Raw genomic sequence first — 20,000 nt, 5'->3', positions numbered from 1 at the left:
GGGTGGGCATAGATCATTTTTTAAATCTAGATTAATCTCATTGCAATTATGAAATTAATGTAGATTAATCTGTATCAAAATCGCTCATTCAGAATATGCACACTACCGAAACAATGACCAAACGTAAATCTTGTGAGTTTCTTTAATGACAGATTTCACATAGACCAGAGCTCATCTCCATTCTTCCAAAATGCATCTCGGCTTGAAAAAAATGGTTATGTTGATACTTGGTGATGAAAAATCACACAATATTTGTTAAGTGTGTCGAATAAGTTAAGGGAGCATTAACAAACTGATACAGTATTTCAAAATGAACAGCACTATTAAGTTGTACATGCAAATACAGATAAATGTGTAAAACATTAAGCATTTCAGAGAGAGAGAGAGAGAGAGAGAGAGAGAGAGAGAGAGAGAGAGAGAGAGAGAGAGAGAGAGAGAGAGAGAGAGAGAGAGACTGTTTCATTGACCGTTTAAAAAGGGCAGCGGCTCCTTTAAGAAGAAGCCAGAGAATCTGTAGTGACATCAGAGCCCCCACAGAAGAGGCTTGTGTTGCTAGGCAGTGGGCATGCTAATGGGCTTGTTCGTGATGAAGCAGTGCTGCTTTTGCTAGGCAGTGGGCATGCGCACTTTGCCAGTTTGATGTATTCTGGTTAGAATTTTCTAATCACAATGCATCAAACTGGCAAACTGCGCATGCTCGCTGCCTAGCAGAAGCAGCACTGCTTCGTCACGAACAAGCCTATTATCTAGCCCAGGGGTTCCCAACCTTTTTCAACTTGGGGCCCACTCGAAATTGTCAACAATGTTCGGGGCCCACCTCTGACCCAATTAAGAATAAACTCAAATAAATCAACAGCAACACACACCAAAATATGATTATTATTTTTGGAAAATTATTTCAAGACTCACTTGGAATACCTTCAGGGCCCACCAGTGGGTCCCGGCCCATAGGTTGGGAACCACTTATCTAGCCACTACTCCACCTGCTCGCTGTCCCCAGAATGCCAGAGGAGTCACAACTCGAAATGAACTCAGTTTGCCAAACTTTTGTTAAATATATCACACACGTGACAATCACGTTACACGTTACATGAGCATACAGGCTTCATATGAGCATATCTCACTGCGTCGCAAATGCGCTGAACTCAACCGATCGCAACACACAAACATATAGCAAGAGTAGTTCCAGACATTGACCGTTAGAGTTAAGGGCCGTACACACACATCGCTGCTATTTACTACAGGGTTCCCGCGGGTTATTAAAAATATTAAAAAGGCATTGAATTTAGTTATCCAGCATTAAGAGCATTAATAGCATTGAATTAGCTGTTAAAAGTCGGGAATTTTTTTCACTGCGGCATTAAATTTTCAAAAACATTTCAGTGTGCAACCTAAAGGACGAAGTTTTTTTTTTTCATAATGAAGATGACGCACAGAACGTCAATACCCATGATTCGTTGTAGAACGCTACTGTAAACACAAATCTAGAGTGCAGCGGCGTCATTTTTTGATGAGGTGAGGTGAAGAATGGGAAAGTGCCGGTTTAACCCCAAGTGGCTGCAGGATCCAAAATACTTTTGGGTAAAATCTGTGCCGAATGACCGCGAGGCGTGCTGCACACTATGCAAGAAAACGTTTACGCTGGGCTTTTTTCATAATGAAGATGACGCACAGAACGTCCATTCGTTGCACTGTAAACACGTGCACAAACCTTGAGTGCTGCAGCGACAACGGGTAGCATTAACAATTATCTATCCTCGATGTAGCGCACAAGTATTTTTTCCACTAACCAGCAAAGTTTTATTTGTGCCGTCCAAGCACCAGTTGAACTCGAGAAGCAGGTTGTGATCAAAGCCCCCCCCCCCCCCCTTTATAGGCCTATTTATTTCATTGTGTTCATGCAAACAGTGGATAACTGACGTTGTGGAGTGTTACCGGTTTTCTTGGGGTATTCTTTTTAAGGCTATTGAACGTTGTGAAGCAAACTTAAGGAGCAATCAGAAATCCACCGCTGTCATTTGTAGCCATTTCAATTTCATGACAAAGCTGTGTTACAAACGCAATTAGGCTACTTGGCGAGACAGACCTATCGATTGGTCGCAACTAGTAGATGTATCACCAACGACCACCGACATTAATTAACACACTCTTGTTTGAGGAGCTCCTAAAAGCGTTAGCAGAAAACAAGGCGACGTCATGCAACATTTAGCCTCTTTTTAAAATCTTGCATTGAATTTTTGAGGTGGCCAATAATAACCACAGACGCGTAACCGCGGTTAAATCACACACTGGTTAGGCTACAATGCACTCCACACACCAACGCGTGGGCACGCTATACCTGTTGGTAGCAAACTTGACTCGTATCAAACCCCGTCTCTGAACTATTTCCCCTTGCTGTTCGGAAAAAAAGACGACTACTTAGTTGATCTTGTTTTAATCGATGCGCTGCTAAACCAGGAGACCTGACCCATCTATGAATAGGGGGGCTCACGGCGCATTTCCTTACTGAATCATGCTCAGATAATGCATACTTCCCAGAATTGCGCATGGTGAAAAATAGTAAACAAGCATGGACGCATGCATGGTCTTATCGGATAATCATTATTGTGGCCATTCGACTATGGCAGTGCTATTCTCAAATACCTGTAAAACACTACATTAAGGGGGATCATTACTTGCACAACTAGCCCTATGACCAATAACTTGTTGACTCAAAAAATGAGTGGGTTATTGTCAGTTTAACGCTCAAATTGTAAATGGTACATTTAAATGTAGGCAATTATGCTTTTTGAACGTCATTATAATGGAGTGAAGAAAAAACGATTAGGCCTAATTATTAGGCCCAACAACAACAATAATAATGGTCTACTCCAATTTAGTCTGATAGGTTTACATTATATTGGCTAATACATGTTGAAAGACAGATAGGCCTACTGTATGAATATAGGTTACAGTACATGTGCAAATTATGATTAGGCCTATGATTGGTCTACTTCATCCTAGAAAATGTCAATAGCCTATAAAAAACAGCAAATGTTCCAATTCTTTCTGTGTTTGGCTGATCGGTGATCATCACAGCAAGTCGGTAATCTGCAATTAACAAATAAATAGTGCTTTTGAAGCAGCTTTTTGAATTCAATTCTGGGGTTGTTTGTTTAAGTAAATAAATCTGAGATGCTACAATGCAACTTTGCATGTGTTTTAATTGTATTTTCCATAAATGTACATTCTTGTGCCAAACAGAGAGGTAATCTCTTAAGAAGTAATGAGGTTTGAATTTGATACGCGCTTTCTTAATTGAATTTCGTTCAATATTATTGAAATAATGGGTGCGATAAAAGTATTAAATTTTATGTGAACATGCATTAAAAAAGGTCTTAAAAGCATTGAATTTAGGTTTAACAATCCTGGGGGAACCCTGTACTAGCTTCTCACTTGCTCGCCTACTCGCCTCTCTTTCATGGAACGTTCGCTGAAAGTTCCCGCGGCTTTAACTGCCAATGAACTGGCGAGAAGTACCGAACTCTGTCTTCCAATTGGGTACTCGCTTACTCGCCTTGCTCGAAGATAAAATATTTTCAACTCGGGATCCGCCCACATCGCATCGCTTGTACAGTACTCGCCTACTCGCCTGCTAGTCTCGCTGGAACACATTGACATTCTATTGAGTTCATTTGCTGAGCGAGTAACTAGCAGCAACAACTTGTGTTGTTGTTTGTGTTCCATGTAGTGCGTGTATTGGGTCACCTGTTTGTATTGGGTCACCTGTCAGCATAGTTCAGCATTAAGCAGAGCGAGTTAATGGCAAACTCAGGTGTCCAGGCTACGGACACAGACTTTGACCCAGAGAGAGAGAGAGAGAGAGAGAGAGAGAGAGAGAGAGAGAGAGACAGAGAGACAGAGACAGAGAGAGATGCAAGTCTAGCCCTGTGATGTCACACTTGATACTGGCACACACACTGACTCAATGGCACATTCTCTCTCTCACACACTGTCACACACACACATTCCAACACTGAGTTCCGTGACGCGAGAAGTGACCCCACTGGACCCCACTGACCTTTACACACACACACACACACACACACACACACACACACACACACACACACACACACACACACACACACACACACACACACACACACACACACACGTGGTCAGAAGTTCACCACCTGTTGTCTTGGGTGGCATGAATGTCCAGTGACTCCTTTCTCAATGTCTAGTGACTCCTTTCTCAATGTCTAGTGACGCCTTACTCAGATCTTGGTTGTTAAATCCAACGTGTCCACCTTGACTACAGCCTTGTCATGTGTTAATTTTTGTCATGGCTCTAACGGCAGGGCACTAGCTGCTATGCCGGCGACCTTGGTTCGATTCATTAAAAAAATCCTCATCTCAAAAACACACAAGTAAAAAAACCCGTTTAATTACTGTAGACTGATTGATCGGCTAGCTGAGGAAGGGCAGGAACAGCAGCTACTTGAAGTCATCAGTATTTTGACTTGAAGGCTTGATGATACTTTACTTCAGTGAGGATTGACATTCTGCATCTGTAAATTATCCTGGTTGCTCCTGTCAGGTGTGTGTGTCTGTCTGTCTGTCTGTCTGTCTGTCTGTCTGTCTGTCTGTCTGTCTGTCTCGGGTGGTGTGTGTGTGTGTGTGTTTGTTATTTTGAACGTTCTAACGCCCTCGTGTGGTGTCTTCTATAGACTACGGACGACAGGCGGAGCACCAGTGCAAAGACCAAGTCCAGAGCGCCCCCTCTCCCCAGGTACTGGAACTGCAGTCTTTGACCCTCTTTTTTCATCTGTGTTGTTGTTGTTTACCTTTTCCGCCATATTTTGCTTACATTTTCAGATTTCAAATGTACTGTATTTGTAGAATAGTTTGCAAAAATTACATTTGAGGTCAGATTAACCGCACACTTGTCATGTTATGTCATTTTTCATCCTTCCCATCCCAAGGCCAACTGCCAAAGCATTTATCCACAGCTGCCCCCAATATGTTTATGTAACACAAGATGACATCACATAACATTACATCATATTACATCACATAACATTACATGACATGACATCACATAACATTACATGACATAACATCACATAACATTACATCACATCACATCACATCACATCACATCACATCACATCACATCACATCACATCACATCACATCACATCACATCACATCACATCACATCACATCACATCACATCACATTACATCACATAACATTACATGATATGACATCACATAACATTACATGATATGACATCACATCACATCTCATCACATGACATGACATGACAACATGACATGACAGACTTAACATGACATGACATAATAACGTTGTAATGTAATGTAATTTATTATAATAGCATTGTGCCATTTATTCAGCATGTTATTTAGCAATATGTCAGCATCTAGTGAAACTGCTCCTGTGTTTGTTTTGCCGTTTGCCAGGGAGAAGGAGAAGCGGGGCGAGAGGGGTGAGCGGGGTGAGCGGCGTGCGGTGTGTGTGACCAACGGTGTCACAGCCTCTCCAAACCGCCTGAGAGAACAGCAGCCAGAGGCAAAAGGTGTGTGCGTGTGCGTGTGCTTGTGCTTGTGCGTGTGCTTGCGCGTGTGCGTGTGCTTGCGTGTGTGTGTTTTGTGTGCGTTTGTGTGCTTGTGTGTGCGTTTGCCTTGAATCATCACATCGAAACATCAAACTCAATAGCAGCCTCTAGTGGTGCTCCCGAAATGTTGCACTTTGGTAAAACATTACCCATTAAACTAATGAGATGTTGACATTGACTTTGAGATAATGCACAAATCTACATCTGTTCTGTAATTATGCCCATCCTTGCATTCAGCTCTCTCTACGTCCAAGAGGCTTTTCCAATGTTCATATGTGTGATTCCAACCGGTTGCCCTTGAGTTCTTTGCCTCGTCTTTTACACAACTGCAACTGCAAATGACTGAAGAGGCTTTTCCAGTGTTCACACACGCAATCTATTTGTCTGTCCGATACCCCCCTTGGCTCATCATTTATCTGCAGTCCCATTCCTTAGTTTGCTGGTTATGCCATCATGATATTTGTAATCGGCTAACAGCCAGTTTTCATCATGCTGCTCAAACAAAAGCTTGAGTTCCAAGCCATTTCATGAATATGATAACATTGCATAGCATGTCTTTAAAATGAGGAGCGTTGACTCCTACGACAGCTATGGAGGTCCACTGTGAGAATCTGCTCTTGTACTGGCCTTGGCTGAAGTACTCAAATGATTATGAAAAATAAAAACTTTGGCATAAGGAAACCTGACTTGGCGTACTGCAGGAGATATTCACATCTGTATCGCCTGTTGCCAAAAAAGAAGCCATGCAGTATAAGAGGAATGTTACAAAGATCAACATTTCAGGAAGAGTATCCTAAAGTGTGCGTGTGCGTAGGACTGGGTACCTAAATGGAACCGAATGAAAGGCTAAAGTTCTACTTGGCATCGAAACGTGCCTTGGCTGTCGGTTCCACGTTTCGGTTCCTAGATGTTCATCACATCAGTTATCATTTCGCGTTTATAACCCCAGAACGTTAACGCAGTCAGAACGGCAGTCGCTTCTGGCAAAAAAAATCTGGCAACATTAATTGTGATCACATTCGGGCTTGCAGAGACTGCTGGCAGGCTACAACACCCTTTTAAGCAGGTGGTCAAATCATTTGTGGATACTAACGCTGTTACGAGAGAAACTACCATCAGCCCATCTTTAATTTGTGTATTGACATTACCGAGAAGAGTAGCCTATTTCTAGCGTTTGTAGACGGCAAAGAGTTCAAACGTTGTCTTCGACACAGCCACTGCGAGCCAAGAAACAGCAAGAGAAGGTGTGCAAACGAAGCATTGCATCACTCTCACGCAGATGGTTACATCGGCATATGAGGAAAGTAAAAGTCGGCAACTCTGTTCGCTCCACCATGAATCATCAAACAGTGTTGGGGACCTTTTCCCTTTAGTGATGGGCGCGCGCATTCTCTGACTTTTTGGATTACACGTGAATCATTACAAAGTTAAACTTCATGTCAATAAAACGGAAACTCACATCAGAAGCATCAGTTGAGCTCAGTCACTTTTGGCCGCGAGAGACTTTCTTTGTGTGTTATGGAAGGCATACATCTGCGCCACGGAACGCAGATTTGTAACGTGGATTATTGAAACTGAAGACTTCATTTCTTCTATGTGGATATTTGGTATAATTACGGACCATGCAAAGAACTCGAAACGGAGCGCGCCCAGTGCTTCACTGCGTGCGTAACAAGCTAATTGTTTTAAAAGTGTTTGCTAGAACAGCATACCTGTCAGCTACAAAAAACGGCAAAATTCCCTGATTTTAAGCCAAAAATTGGAAAAGTTTCAACAGGCCAAATCCTGACAGTCAACGGGACGGCAGTGACAGGTCAGACAGTACACCATGCTTTTCCATTTAACAGTCCGAGATTGATATTGCAATGCACCTGACTTTCTTGCCGTGTCCCTCCCGGGCCGTGAAGGGAGCGAATGGGATAGAGCAGAATCACTATTGGAGCTAATGAAATATATTTCACGTCACTTCTGTTAGCTTTCTGACTCTTGTTCTATCTGCCAGTTCTGTTAGCCAGAGATTCAGACTGCCTAGCACATTATTCTGATTTCTAACGTAGCTTCCCATCGCTGGGAGAACACCGGAGACAAAGACGTGCAGCACGAAATGGATAGGATTGGATTTAGATTGTAGTTCTCAATTTAAAAAAATTCAACTGGATAATGAGGGAGGCTCGGTGGTCGGTTAAGATTTCTAAAATTTTCGTCATCCCGAGAGTTTATAAATTAGGAACCGAAAATGGCACCGCCAGGAACCGGCATCGAAACGTAGGTTCTGGAACCGGAACTGAAACCGAAAAATTCTGATCGGTACTCAGCCCTACGCGTGCGTGTGTGTTTTAACATTCAGGGCGGGACGCTAATGAACTCAGCCCTACGCGTGTGTGCGTGTGTGTGTGACCATTCAGGGCGGGACGCTTACGTAGACACGTCATCAGAGAGCTATAGCTCCCCGCATAAGGAAACCTGACTTGGCTATGTGTGTGTGTGCGTGCGTGTGTGTGTGACCATTCAGGGCGGGACGCGTATGTAGACACGTCATCAGAGAGCTACAGCTCCCCGCCGAGCCCCCAGCGAGACGCACCAGAGAGCCAGGACAGCGAAGACGAGAAGGACAAAGGTGACACACGCACACGAGCACGCACGCACACACACGAGCACGCACACACACGAGCACGCGCACGCACACGCACGCACACACACGAGCACGCGCACGCACACACGAGCACGCGCACACGAGCACGCGCACACGCACACGCACATACAGAAATACACGCACACACACACACAGAAATACACGCACACATACATTAACGCACGCGCGCGCATGAGCACGCACGCGCGCACACACACGCGCGCTCGCGCGCTCACACACACACATACAACCTGAAACATACGCAGGCTCTTGTCAGTGTGTTTAGTGTCATACTGTACCTCCCCTTTGGCTCATTCACCTGCTTTGGCACAGGGAGACAAAGACCAATATCTTACACTGACAGCTTTATTATTCTCTCTCTCTCTCTGTCTCCCCCTCCCTTACTCTCTCTCTCTCTCTCTCTCTCTCTCTCTCTCTCTCTCTCTCTCTCTCTCTCTCTCTCTCTCTCTCTCTCTCTCTCTCTCTCTCTCTCTCTCTCTGTCTCGCTCCCTCGCTCCCTCCCCTCCCTCTCTCCAGACACAGACAGCCATTCTGATGACTGTAGCAAACCTCCTCCTGAGCCCCTCCTCCTCAAGCCCTCCCCCTCCCCATCAGCTGCCCACCCTCACCCTCACCCTCATCCTCCCCCCCAGCCCCCCGTGGCATCCGTGCATCCCATAGTCCTGCCCAAACAGCCCCAAACCCAGCCACCAGGGGGCATCTCCTCCCCCATGCACCTCCCCGAGAGCCCCCTGCCGCCGGCTGACTTTGGGCCCATCCCCTTGGCCATGACGGTCTCCTACCTGCTCCAGAACGGCTCGGACGGCTCCAGTAGTGCCGCCGCCGCCGCCGCTGGGACCGGAGCCGTTACCATGGGAGCCTCCAACATGCCCCCACACGCAGCACCACTTCCACCTCCACAGCCCCTCCCCCTCGCCACAGACGGCCACGCCCACGGGCTCGGGCTCGGCCACGGACTCTCCAAGGGCCTGATGATGCCGGTGGTGCTGCCCAGCTCCATGCCCACGACTGGTCTTCTGGGCCCCGTGCAGCCAGGGGACGGCACCCTGCCCGAGCCGCCCCCCTTGCCCAGTTTCGGGGCCTCCAGCCTGGGCCCCGGCCCGCTCCAGCCCCTGGTGGTGCAGCGGTTCAAAACGGGTCCGGTCTCGGTCTCGGGGCCCCAGGCTGCGTGTGGGTCGGAGGGCAGCCCAGGGGCTCCGGGCCCCCCCCACCACCAGCCTCCCGTGGGGGCCATCAGTGTCCACCCGGGGCCCCCCCCATCCTGCTCCTACACGGGGCCCCCGCTCCAGCCGGCGTACCCCAACCCCAGCAGCAGTGCTCCTCCCGAGCCCCCCATCATGGCTCCCATAGTGGGACCCATCTGTGTCACCACCATAGACCCCTCCAAGCCCTCCCCAGCACCAACACCCCCCCCCTCCCACACACACACACCCACCCAGACACCCACCCCGACCCCCACCCCGACCCCCACCATGGGCCTCCCCTCTGGGCTGCCTCCGCCGGCCCCCACGCCCCCCTCCTACAGCCTGCCCCTCACCGCCATCACCCCCCTCACCCCCACCTCCATCATGGCCGCCATGGGCCCTCCTCCTCCTCCACCAGGAGTGGCTGTCGTCCCAGCCAATCAACACCAGGCTGTGCCAGCGGTGGTGCCCACTCACGCGCCGGGTCCCGCCCCCAGCCCCAGCCCGGCCCTGACGCACAGCACGGCGCAGAGTGACCTCCACACGTCCTACATCAACAGCAGCACCTGCGGAGGCGGCAGCAGCAGCATGGTCGCTCCCGGCAACGCCATGGTCACCCCCGGCAACGGCATGGTCGCCCACGGTAACGGAATGGTCACTCATGGCAACAGCATTGCCCAGCAACAACAGCAGCAGCAGCAGCAACAGCAAGCTCCTCCCACTGCCCAGCAGCAGCAGCAACAGCCAATGGGATGCGGTGCGTGCGGTTGCCGTGGCAGCTGTGGTGGCAGCAGTGCACACATGCCCAGTTATTACTTCCACCACCAAGTGGCGCCGGCCAGACAGGTGAGTCATACGTGTGTAGCTATTGGGTTCTCAAGTCTAGCCTGCTTATCGACTTTCAAATCTCGAGACTTGGTCTGACCAAGAAGATAAGGATGAATGGTTCCCTAACAGCGTGGATGACCCACCTCCCTCTGTTTGCTACTGCTACTGCACTTGCCGGATCGATTCTGGAACTTGCCGGATCGATTCTGGATCGTCCATGCCCCGCATTGGATTGCATTACCAAATCGATCATTGTTGACACCACTAGTAGCCTGGCTAGGTAGTATACTCATGAACGGCGTGACGTTTTGCATGTGCTTTACACCCATTTGTGGGGGAAAACAGCCCATGCAAGTCAATTGGTGATGTTGGGGTTTAATAAACTAAAGATACGGACCTGTAGACTAGCGTTGTTCACGCGCAACATGCCGAAAATGTGTTGTGTTGCCGGCTGTTCAAATAATAGAGCCTAACAGCCGTGGCTGAAGCATGGACTGTGTTCATTTAGACAAGCCGATGTAGCATGTAAGTTGATGAGACATTCGGTTTGTTTTAACCCATAAAGGGGCGTAACGCACATTTACGAGCAAAGTACCCGGATGGCCGTTCATGAGTATGGGGCACCTAAGTCACGCCCTTCTACTTCCGATCCATGGGGCTGGAGCTCTCAAATTTTGCATGCGAGTTAATGGAGCGAGTCAAGCTAAATCCTCATCCCGTTTGGCATGTGCTCCGGATTTCACATATGATGACCGTGAATTTTAAATGTTTGGATTTGCGTCGTAAGACCACTCATTTTCGGCACCTAAGAAACCTTATTTTAGCTTTTGTGCAAAACTGTGGACATGCGACGTCTGTTGTGTAGTCCAAATAATTACATATTTTTGCACACACACAACTCAAAAATCGCTTGCCAAGTGAAGTCAACAAGCACACCATTGGTTGTTATTAATTCTGAGGCACAGCATATGTGTGATCGACGGGGAAATGCGAGGTGGGTCGGAAAATAGCTTTGATCAGTCCATTACAGCCCAGTCAAAAGTTTTTGCGTTGCCAGCCCCACAAGCTGCCCGGAAGGGGTGGAGACTTAGGTGCCCCATTGCGTCACTAAGTGGGCGTAGCCCAGCTAGGTGGTGTTGCGTCACTAGGTGGCCGTAGCCTGGCTAGGTGGCGTCACTTTGTATGCCGCGGATTAGCATTTTAATAGCATCCGTTTTGTAAGGGAACATTTGAATGGCGAATAACGTGGTAAATTATGTTGGACAAAATTACGTTGGACAATTTTGAAATTATATTAGTAATCAATGGCAATTGGATCACGAGTGTTATCAACATGTATCAGGGTTTGTAGAGAAATATTTCCTGCATGTCAGACTGAAGTATGGTTTGTGGTTAACCATGGTTATGGTCAGTGACATTCCATACAAATCTCACTCGTGTTGTCTGCTAGTTTTACCAGTTTAGCATGTTGATATAGCAACATCGTATTTGTGTTGGCGTTTGACACCATATTATCAAACCAGTCATCCCCACAGTCTATTTTTAGCATCCTCCATAGAATGTGGGGTTCGCTACTCGTGTATTTTCACTCACGCCTTAATTGAGACTGGTTCGCGAAACAATTCAACCGTGGTTTCGGATGACTTGGTTTTGGATGGCGGTCAGGAGAAACGAAGTAGAATGTGATGTAATGTTTGTGATCCAGGTAGGGATGCAAATGATTAATCAACTTTAGATTAATTGTCGAGCAAGAGATTGCTCGATTAACATGTATTAATCGCGATTAATCGCTAGATGGCGCTAGAGACTGATGAGTACCGGTAGTTCTTCTAGTCCTATTCAAATCCATGTGCGCATAGATTTTATATATTAAATCGTCACTGCAACTTCTAGAGTTCATATGGGTCTTTTGGAGATGTGTACTTGAATCTGTGATTATGGTGTAAGTTGTTACTGTTTGAATTATGAGAAAAACGATCTTTCAAGACAGGCAAATAGTCACTGGCAAACAGCATAATAGTAGGGTTAAGCTTGCTAGGTTAGCTTAGCGTGTTAACTAGCGAAATCACAAACGTAGTCATTTCAAACTGTGAGTTGTAATTTTAATCACTAACACCTGTCAGATACCAAGACTGGTATTAGGTGAACTGGGCATGGTAATATATGACCATGCATGAAAAGGAGCACCATATGTTCAATTTCAGGTGAATCCATGTTAGCTACAAGTGTTGTTGTCATAGCTCCATTCATTCTCAATGGAGCCTGTTAGCTTATTAGCTCTCCTTACAGACACAGGAAATAGCTTTTTTTGTTCAGAAACGAACTTTGTTGACATTACTATAAATTATGGACAACAACACACTACCCAAAATATAGCATTTCTTTATTTTGAAGCTTATTAAATTAAAATGCTTGTGGTTGAGATCATACTGCTGACACTCTCCTTTCGGCAGACAAGTCCAGAGTCTGCTCACGTTTGGTTTGACTCACTCAACGTTGTCTGTCATATCTCAGGCAAGGCGACATAGAGGGGTCGTGGGGCTACTAGAGCTACATCTGCTTTGAGTTCAATCCTGGGTGAAAACAAGCAATGCCCTCCAAAGGTGGTGTGGAGATGCCATAGAAAATATGTCTGCTTTCTTTTCCTAATGCATAATTTCTTGAGGAATATATAATATAAAATAATACAATAAAATACAATATGGGCTTAATAATCATAATATAATTCTCATAATATAATTTAATATAACGATTTACTTTTTGAACTCAGTGTTTTAACTATTTACCTGATATTTTAAAAGCCCCCATGAAATTCAAGTGAAAAAAACGCCACTTATCAATTAATCGAAAGTCAATCGATAAGACTATCAACTAATGATAAATGAATTAATCGATAATTTGCATCCCTAGATCCAGGTAATGTTATGTGATGTGTGATGTCATTGCCTTGTCCCAGCAGGTGTAATGTGATGTCATGTTGTGTAATGTGTGATGTCATGTTGTGTGATGTGTGATGTCATTGCCTTGTCCCAGCAGGTGTAATGTGATGTCATGTTGTGTAATGTGTGATGTCATGTTGTGTGATGTATGATGTCATTGCCTTGTCCCAGCAGGTGTAAGGTGATGTCATGTTGTGTAATGTGTGATGTCATGTTGTGTAATGTGTGATGTCATGTTGTGTGATGTGTGATGTCATTGCCTTATCCCAGCAGGTGTAATGTGATGTCATGTTGTGTAATGTGTGATGTCATGTTGTGTAATGTGTGATGTCATGTTGTGTAATGTGTGATGTCATGATGTGTAATGTGTGATGTCATGTTGTGTAATGTGTGATGTCATGTTGTGTAATGTGTGATGTCATGTTGTGTGATGTGTGATGTCATTGCCTTGTCCCAGCAGGTGTTTCCTCAGATGCCGCCGCACCTGTTCCCGCACCTGTCCTCCCTCTGCACCAGCAGCTACCTCAGCCAGGGGGCGCCAGTGGGGCCGCAGGGCAGCACTCACACCCACAGCCACACGGCCGCGGCCACCCAGCTTCCCTTCTTCCCCCCGCCGCCCCCCCCAGGCCCCGCCGCCGCCACCTACGCCCCCGGCCCCGCGACCGCTGCCACCCTCCTGCACACGCACGCCGCTCACGGGCATCCTCACGCCCACGGACACGCTCACACGCACTCGCACGGCCACGCCCACGCCCACGGGCACTCCCACACGCACTCCCACTCGGAGCACGTGCTCGGCGGGCAAGCGGCGGCGGCAGCAGCAGCGGCAGCTGTGGCAAACTACGGCTTCCAGCAGATGGCAGCGTTCAGCAGGGGCTTCTACCCACAGCTCTACCCCACCAGCTTGGGGCCCATGCCCACCGGAGGAGGAGGAGGTGGAGGAGGTGGCATGGGTGGTGGAGGAGGAGGAGGTGGCATGGGTGGTGGTGTCGGAGGCATCAATAAGAAGAATGGCAACATCTCCTGCTACAACTGTGGCGCCTCGGGACACATGGCTCAGGACTGCAAACACCCCACGCTGGACGCCACGCAGCAAGGTAACTAGCATAACATCTATAGCAAGATAACCAACACGACATAACGCGACATAACATACTAACGTACTACATAATAGTAGTACCCCACACCCCACTCAATATGTAATCACTCAACATATATAGTAGTAGTAGCAGCAAGTTAACCACTCAACATGTATAGTAGTAGCAGCAAGTTAACTACTCAACATAACGCTAGTAGCAGCAAGGTGACTACTCAACATAACGCTAGTAGCAGTAGCAGCAAGTTAACCACTCAACATGTATAGTAGTAGCAGCAAGGTGACTACTCAACATAACGCTAGTAGCAGTAGCAGCAAGGTGACTACTCAACATAACGCTAGTAGCAGCAGCAGCAAGGTGACTACTCAACATAACGCTAGTAGCAGCAGCAGCAAGGTGACTACTCAACATAACGCTAGCAGCAGCAAGGTGACTACTCAACATAACGCTAGTAGCAGTAGCAACAAGGTGACTACTCAACATAACGCTAGCAGCAGTAGCAGCAAGGTAACTACTCAACATAACGCTAGCAGCAGCAAGGTGACTACTCAACATAAGGCTAGTAGCAGCAAGGTGACTACTCAACATAACGCTAGTAGCAGCAAGGTGACTACTCAACATAACGCTAGCAGCAGTAGCAGCAAGGTAACTACTCAACATAACGCTAGCAGCAGCAAGGTGACTACTCAACATAAGGCTAGTAGCAGCAAGGTGACTACTCAACATAACGCTAGTAGCAGCAGCAGCAAGGTGACTACTCAACATAACGCTAGTAGCAGCAAGGTGACTACTCAACATAACGCTAGCAGCAGCAAGGTGACTACTCAACATAACGCTAGCAGCAGTAGCAGCAAGGTGACTACTCAACATAACGCTAGTAGCAGCAAGGTGACTACTCAACATAACGCTAGTAGCAGCAGCAGCAAGGTAACTACTCAACATAACGCTAGTAGCAGTAGCAGCAAGGTGACTACTCAACATAACGCTAGTAGCAGCAGCAAGGTGACTACTCAACATAACGCTAGTAGCAGCAAGGTGACTACTCAACATAACGCTAGTAGCAGTAGCAGCAAGGTGACTACTCAACATAACGCTAGTAGCAGTAGCAGCAAGGTGACTACTCAACATAACGCTAGCAGCAGTAGCAGCAAGGTGACTACTCAACATAACGCTAGTAGCAGTAGCAGCAAGGTGACTACTCAACATAACGCTAGCAGCAGCAAGGTGACTACTCAACATAACGCTAGTAGCAGTAGCAACAAGGTGACTACTCAACATAACGCTAGCAGCAGTAGCAGCAAGGTGACTACTCAACATAACGCTAGTAGCAGCAAGGTGACTACTCAACATAACGCTAGTAGCAGCAGCAGCAAGGTAACTACTCAACATAACGCTAGTAGCAGTAGCAGCAAGGTGACTACTCAACATAACGCTAGTAGCAGCAGCAAGGTGACTACTCAACATAACGCTAGTAGCAGCAAGGTGACTACTCAACATAACGCTAGTAGCAGTAGCAGCAAGGTGACTACTCAACATAACGCTAGTAGCAGTAGCAGCAAGGTGACTACTCAACATAACGCTAGCAGCAGTAGCAGCAAGGTGACTACTCAACATAACGCTAGTAGCAGTAGCAGCAAGGTGACTACTCAACATAACGCTAGCAGCAGCAAGGTGACTACTCAACATAACGCTAGTAGCAGCAGCAGCAAGGTGACTACTCAACATAACGCTAGTAGCAGCAGCAGCAAGGTGACTACTCAACATAACGCTAGTAGCAGCAGCAGCAAGGTGACTATTCAACATAACGCTAGTAGCAGCAAGGTGACTACTCAACATAACGCTAGTAGCAGTAGCAGCAAGGTGACTACTCAACATAACGCTAGTAGCAGCAAGGTGACTACTCAACATAACGCTAGTAGCAGTAGCAGCAAGGTGACTACTCAACATAACGCTAGTAGCAGCAAGGTGACTACTCAACATAACGCTAGTAGCAGCAAGGTGACTACTCAACATAACGCTAGTAGTAGCAAGGTGACTACTCAACATAACGCTAGTAACAGCAAGGTGACTACTCAACATAACGCTAGTAGCAGCAGCAAGGTGACTACTCAACATAACGCTAGTAGCAGCAAGGTGACTACTCAACATAACGCTAGCAGCAGCAGCAGCAAGGTGACTACTCAACATAACGCTAGTAGCAGTAGCAGCAAGGTGACTACTCAACATAACGCTAGTAGCAGTAGCAGCAAGGTGACTACTCAACATAACGCTAGCAGCAGCAAGGTGACTACTCAACATAACGCTAGCAGCAGCAGCAGCAAGGTGACTACTCAACATAACGCTAGTAGCAGCAAGGTGACTACTCAACATAACGCTAGTAGCAGCAGCAGCAAGGTGACTACTCAACATAACGCTAGTAGCAGCAAGGTGACTACTCAACATAACGCTAGTAGCAGTAGCAGCAAGGTGACTACTCAACATAACGCTAGTAGCAGTAGCAGCAAGGTGACTACTCAACATAACGCTAGCAGCAGCAAGGTGACTACTCAACATAACGCTAGCAGCAGCAGCAGCAAGGTGACTACTCAACATAACGCTAGTAGCAGCAAGGTGACTACTCAACATAACGCTAGTAGCAGTAGCAGCAAGGTGACTACTCAACATAACGCTAGTAGCAGTAGCAGCAAGGTGACTACTCAACATAACGCTAGTAGCAGCAAGGTGACTACTCAACATAACGCTAGTAGCAGCAAGGTGACTACTCAACATAACGCTAGTAGCAGTAGCAGCAAGGTGACTACTCAACATAACGCTAGTAGCAGTAGCAGCAAGGTAACTACTCAACATAACGCTAGTAGCAGCAAGGTGACTACTCAACATAACGCTAGTAGCAGCAAGGTGACTACTCAACATAACGCTAGCAGCAGTAGCAGCAAGGTGACTACTCAACATAACGCTAGTAGCAGTAGCAGCAAGGTGACTACTCAACATAACGCTAGTAGCAGCAAGGTGACTACTCAACATAACGCTAGCAGCAGTAGCAGCAAGGTGACTACTCAACATAACGCTAGTAGCAGTAGCAGCAAGGTGACTACTCAACATAACGCTAGCAGCAGCAAGGTGACTACTCAACATAACGCTAGTAGCAGCAGCAGCAAGGTGACTACTCAACATAACGCTAGTAGCAGTAGCAGCAAGGTGACTACTCAACATAACGCTAGTAGCAGCAAGGTGACTATTCAACATAACGCTAGCAGCAGTAGCAGCAAGGTGACTACTCAACATAACGCTAGTAGCAGTAGCAGCAAGGTGACTACTCAACATAACGCTAGTAGCAGTAGCAGCAAGGTGACTACTCAACATAACGCTAGTAGCAGCAGCAGCAAGGTGACCACAGCACTTCCACTCAGCATCTACTAAAGTGATTGAAGCCACCACAGTACCTGCATTCTGACAGCTCTTCCTCTGGAGTATAGTCATAGTAGAAATGTCAGTGTGTGTGGTGTAGTGTTGATAGAAGTGGTGATGGAAATGGTGGTAGTAGTAGTAGAATAGAGGCTCAGCAGAGCAAACATGGTCTAGTAGAGTACGAGAAGTCAAACTCCGCCAACCCAATGCAAAGTAGTGTGCTCAAGTTCGGTCTCCTAAGGGGGTGTTGTCCCCTCCTTCTTCTCCTCCTCTGGCGGCTTGCATAAGATGTGCGCTACCGCCCTCTACAGTGCTAAGGGAACTGCATTTACTATAGAGGTAGAAAATAACACTAGAGAGGACACAGCAATTTGCGACAGCACTGGGAAATGGCAGCTGGAGCTTCCCAACTTCCGTAGGTAGTGTAGGTACTTTCAGGCAATGCAAGTCAATGGAGAACACGCCCACCCCTGTCAAGAAATTAACTAAAACTGTGTAAATATAAAGTAACACTTTAATCAAAGACCAGATTTGAAATGTCAGGCTACATATCTACTGAAATCATATGAGTCGATAAAATACATTTAAAAATCAAATAATATATTTTATGAACATAGTTAGCAACACACTTCAACTATTGTCCTTGTATAGTGTGTTGATGGACATTTTCACATGATTAAGCCATTTTTGACAGAGGTGAGCTCGTTCTCCGTTCATTTCCATTTCTCTGATCTACGTACAGATAATGGCCGCTACAGATTGCCGTAAAAAGGGGCCGGGGTCCTCTCTAGTGTTATTTTCTACCTCTATGGCATTTACTTCTAAATGGGCTTTCACCTGAAGTCACATGGATCCCATACTGAGTATGATGTATCTTTCACCTGAAGTCACATGGGTCCCATACTGAGTATGATGTATCTTTCTCTACTAGAAGATGTCTGAGCAGAGTATGAAGTACACGGCTTACTGCTTTAAAGGTGCAGTGTGTAGGATGGTGGTAGCGTAGGTATTACGACTATGCTGCTCATTGCAACCACCCTGCCCATTCCCAAATGTTATTTTTTCATGAATATTTACCAATCAATAAACTAATATTTGCCAGTATTACCAGATGACAGTAGGTTTTGCCGCTAAAATATCTCTTTCTGAAAATTAAAAATGGTGGACATGGAGAAGATCCATCTTTTCATATATGAAAAGTGTACTTTTCACAGTCACAATGAATACTTAGAATTTGATGGTGGTGGTAAGTATGGGTGATGGTGGTGGTAAGTATTTGTGAAAAAGGTAACATTTGTGAATGGGCAGCATTAGTTCTGGAAATTAACTACTAAAAATATTACATAGTGCACCTTTAAGTTTGCATACCAGTAGCACCACATAGTGAAGTGTTGTGACGCGATGCCACAAAGTGAACCAAAACTGGTCCAGTGGACGTTTTCTCATCTATTATCTTGGGTGCCACAGAGTAGCCATGTCAACACCAAAGAGCCTTGAGAGATCAAGAGGGTTTACTTGCTCCATTGATGTACCCGCAACTGAAAGCGAACTTACAAGACAACTACGGCCTCAGATTACACGCAGACATGCGGACAAGTGAAACTGCTATGAATTAAGACCCTTGATTTTTCTATTCTTGATTTTTCTTTTCTTTGAATCCTTTTTTGTTTTTGTTTTTTGTCCCTCCAGTTTTCAGGTGAGTGTTTCGGATGCGGAGGCAAGTAAGAACCTTATAAAGTGAACTGAACGTTTTGCTGTGTGGCTGCTGTACCCCGCTAGTAGGCTATGGGCTGTGTAGCATCCTGCGTTGCAAATAGTCAGCCTCGACCCTGTTTCTCGAAAGCATCGATGCTAACCACTTAGCAACTTAGTAGGTTGTCAATGAGAAATTGCATTGTAACCAAGTAAGTTGCTAACTTGGTTAGCTACAGTGCTGTCTAGAAACACACCCCTGGCTGGTAAAGGTGTGCCTGACTTAAAGTGTAAGTCAACCTGCCCCTTTGTCAAATGTAAAAGTAGTGCTTTCGTGAGAAATTAACCTGTTTGTAAACTACAGAATGGGGTTTTGTTCCGAGGGATTGAGATTAATCGCATCCAAGGGTAATCCACACCTGAGGTCTAGTGCTCGCTGATTAACTTGACCTTTGACCGGCCTGTGGTTTTCAAAGCTTAGATTTTTCCTATGCCGTCAAAGCATGTCAGGTAAAAGATGAAACTTTTACATGTCTGGAGTAAAAGAAAAATCTAAGATTTACTGTAACATAATGA

General features: G+C 46.3%; 1 protein-coding gene across 1 annotated transcript in view; it reads left to right on the top strand.

Moving 5' to 3' along the window:
- Positions 1-20,000, top strand: part of LOC134456065 (zinc finger CCHC domain-containing protein 2-like) — a 114,647-nt gene that overhangs the window by 91,245 nt on the left and 3,402 nt on the right. Inside the window, exons 10-15 of the mRNA XM_063207499.1 lie at positions 4,713-4,774; positions 5,469-5,584; positions 8,136-8,240; positions 8,793-8,872; positions 8,909-10,306; positions 13,688-14,324. Of these exons, the coding sequence (XP_063063569.1) occupies positions 4,713-4,774; positions 5,469-5,584; positions 8,136-8,240; positions 8,793-8,872; positions 8,909-10,306; positions 13,688-14,324 (2,398 nt within the window). The remainder of the gene's footprint in view (positions 1-4,712; positions 4,775-5,468; positions 5,585-8,135; positions 8,241-8,792; positions 8,873-8,908; positions 10,307-13,687; positions 14,325-20,000) is intronic.

This window comes from Engraulis encrasicolus, chromosome 9 (assembly GCF_034702125.1).
Source record: "Engraulis encrasicolus isolate BLACKSEA-1 chromosome 9, IST_EnEncr_1.0, whole genome shotgun sequence".
NCBI classification, from domain to species: Eukaryota; Metazoa; Chordata; class Actinopteri; order Clupeiformes; family Engraulidae; genus Engraulis; species Engraulis encrasicolus.
The sequence above is the reverse complement of the archived record's forward strand: the minus strand, read 5'-3'. Positions and strand labels throughout refer to the sequence as shown.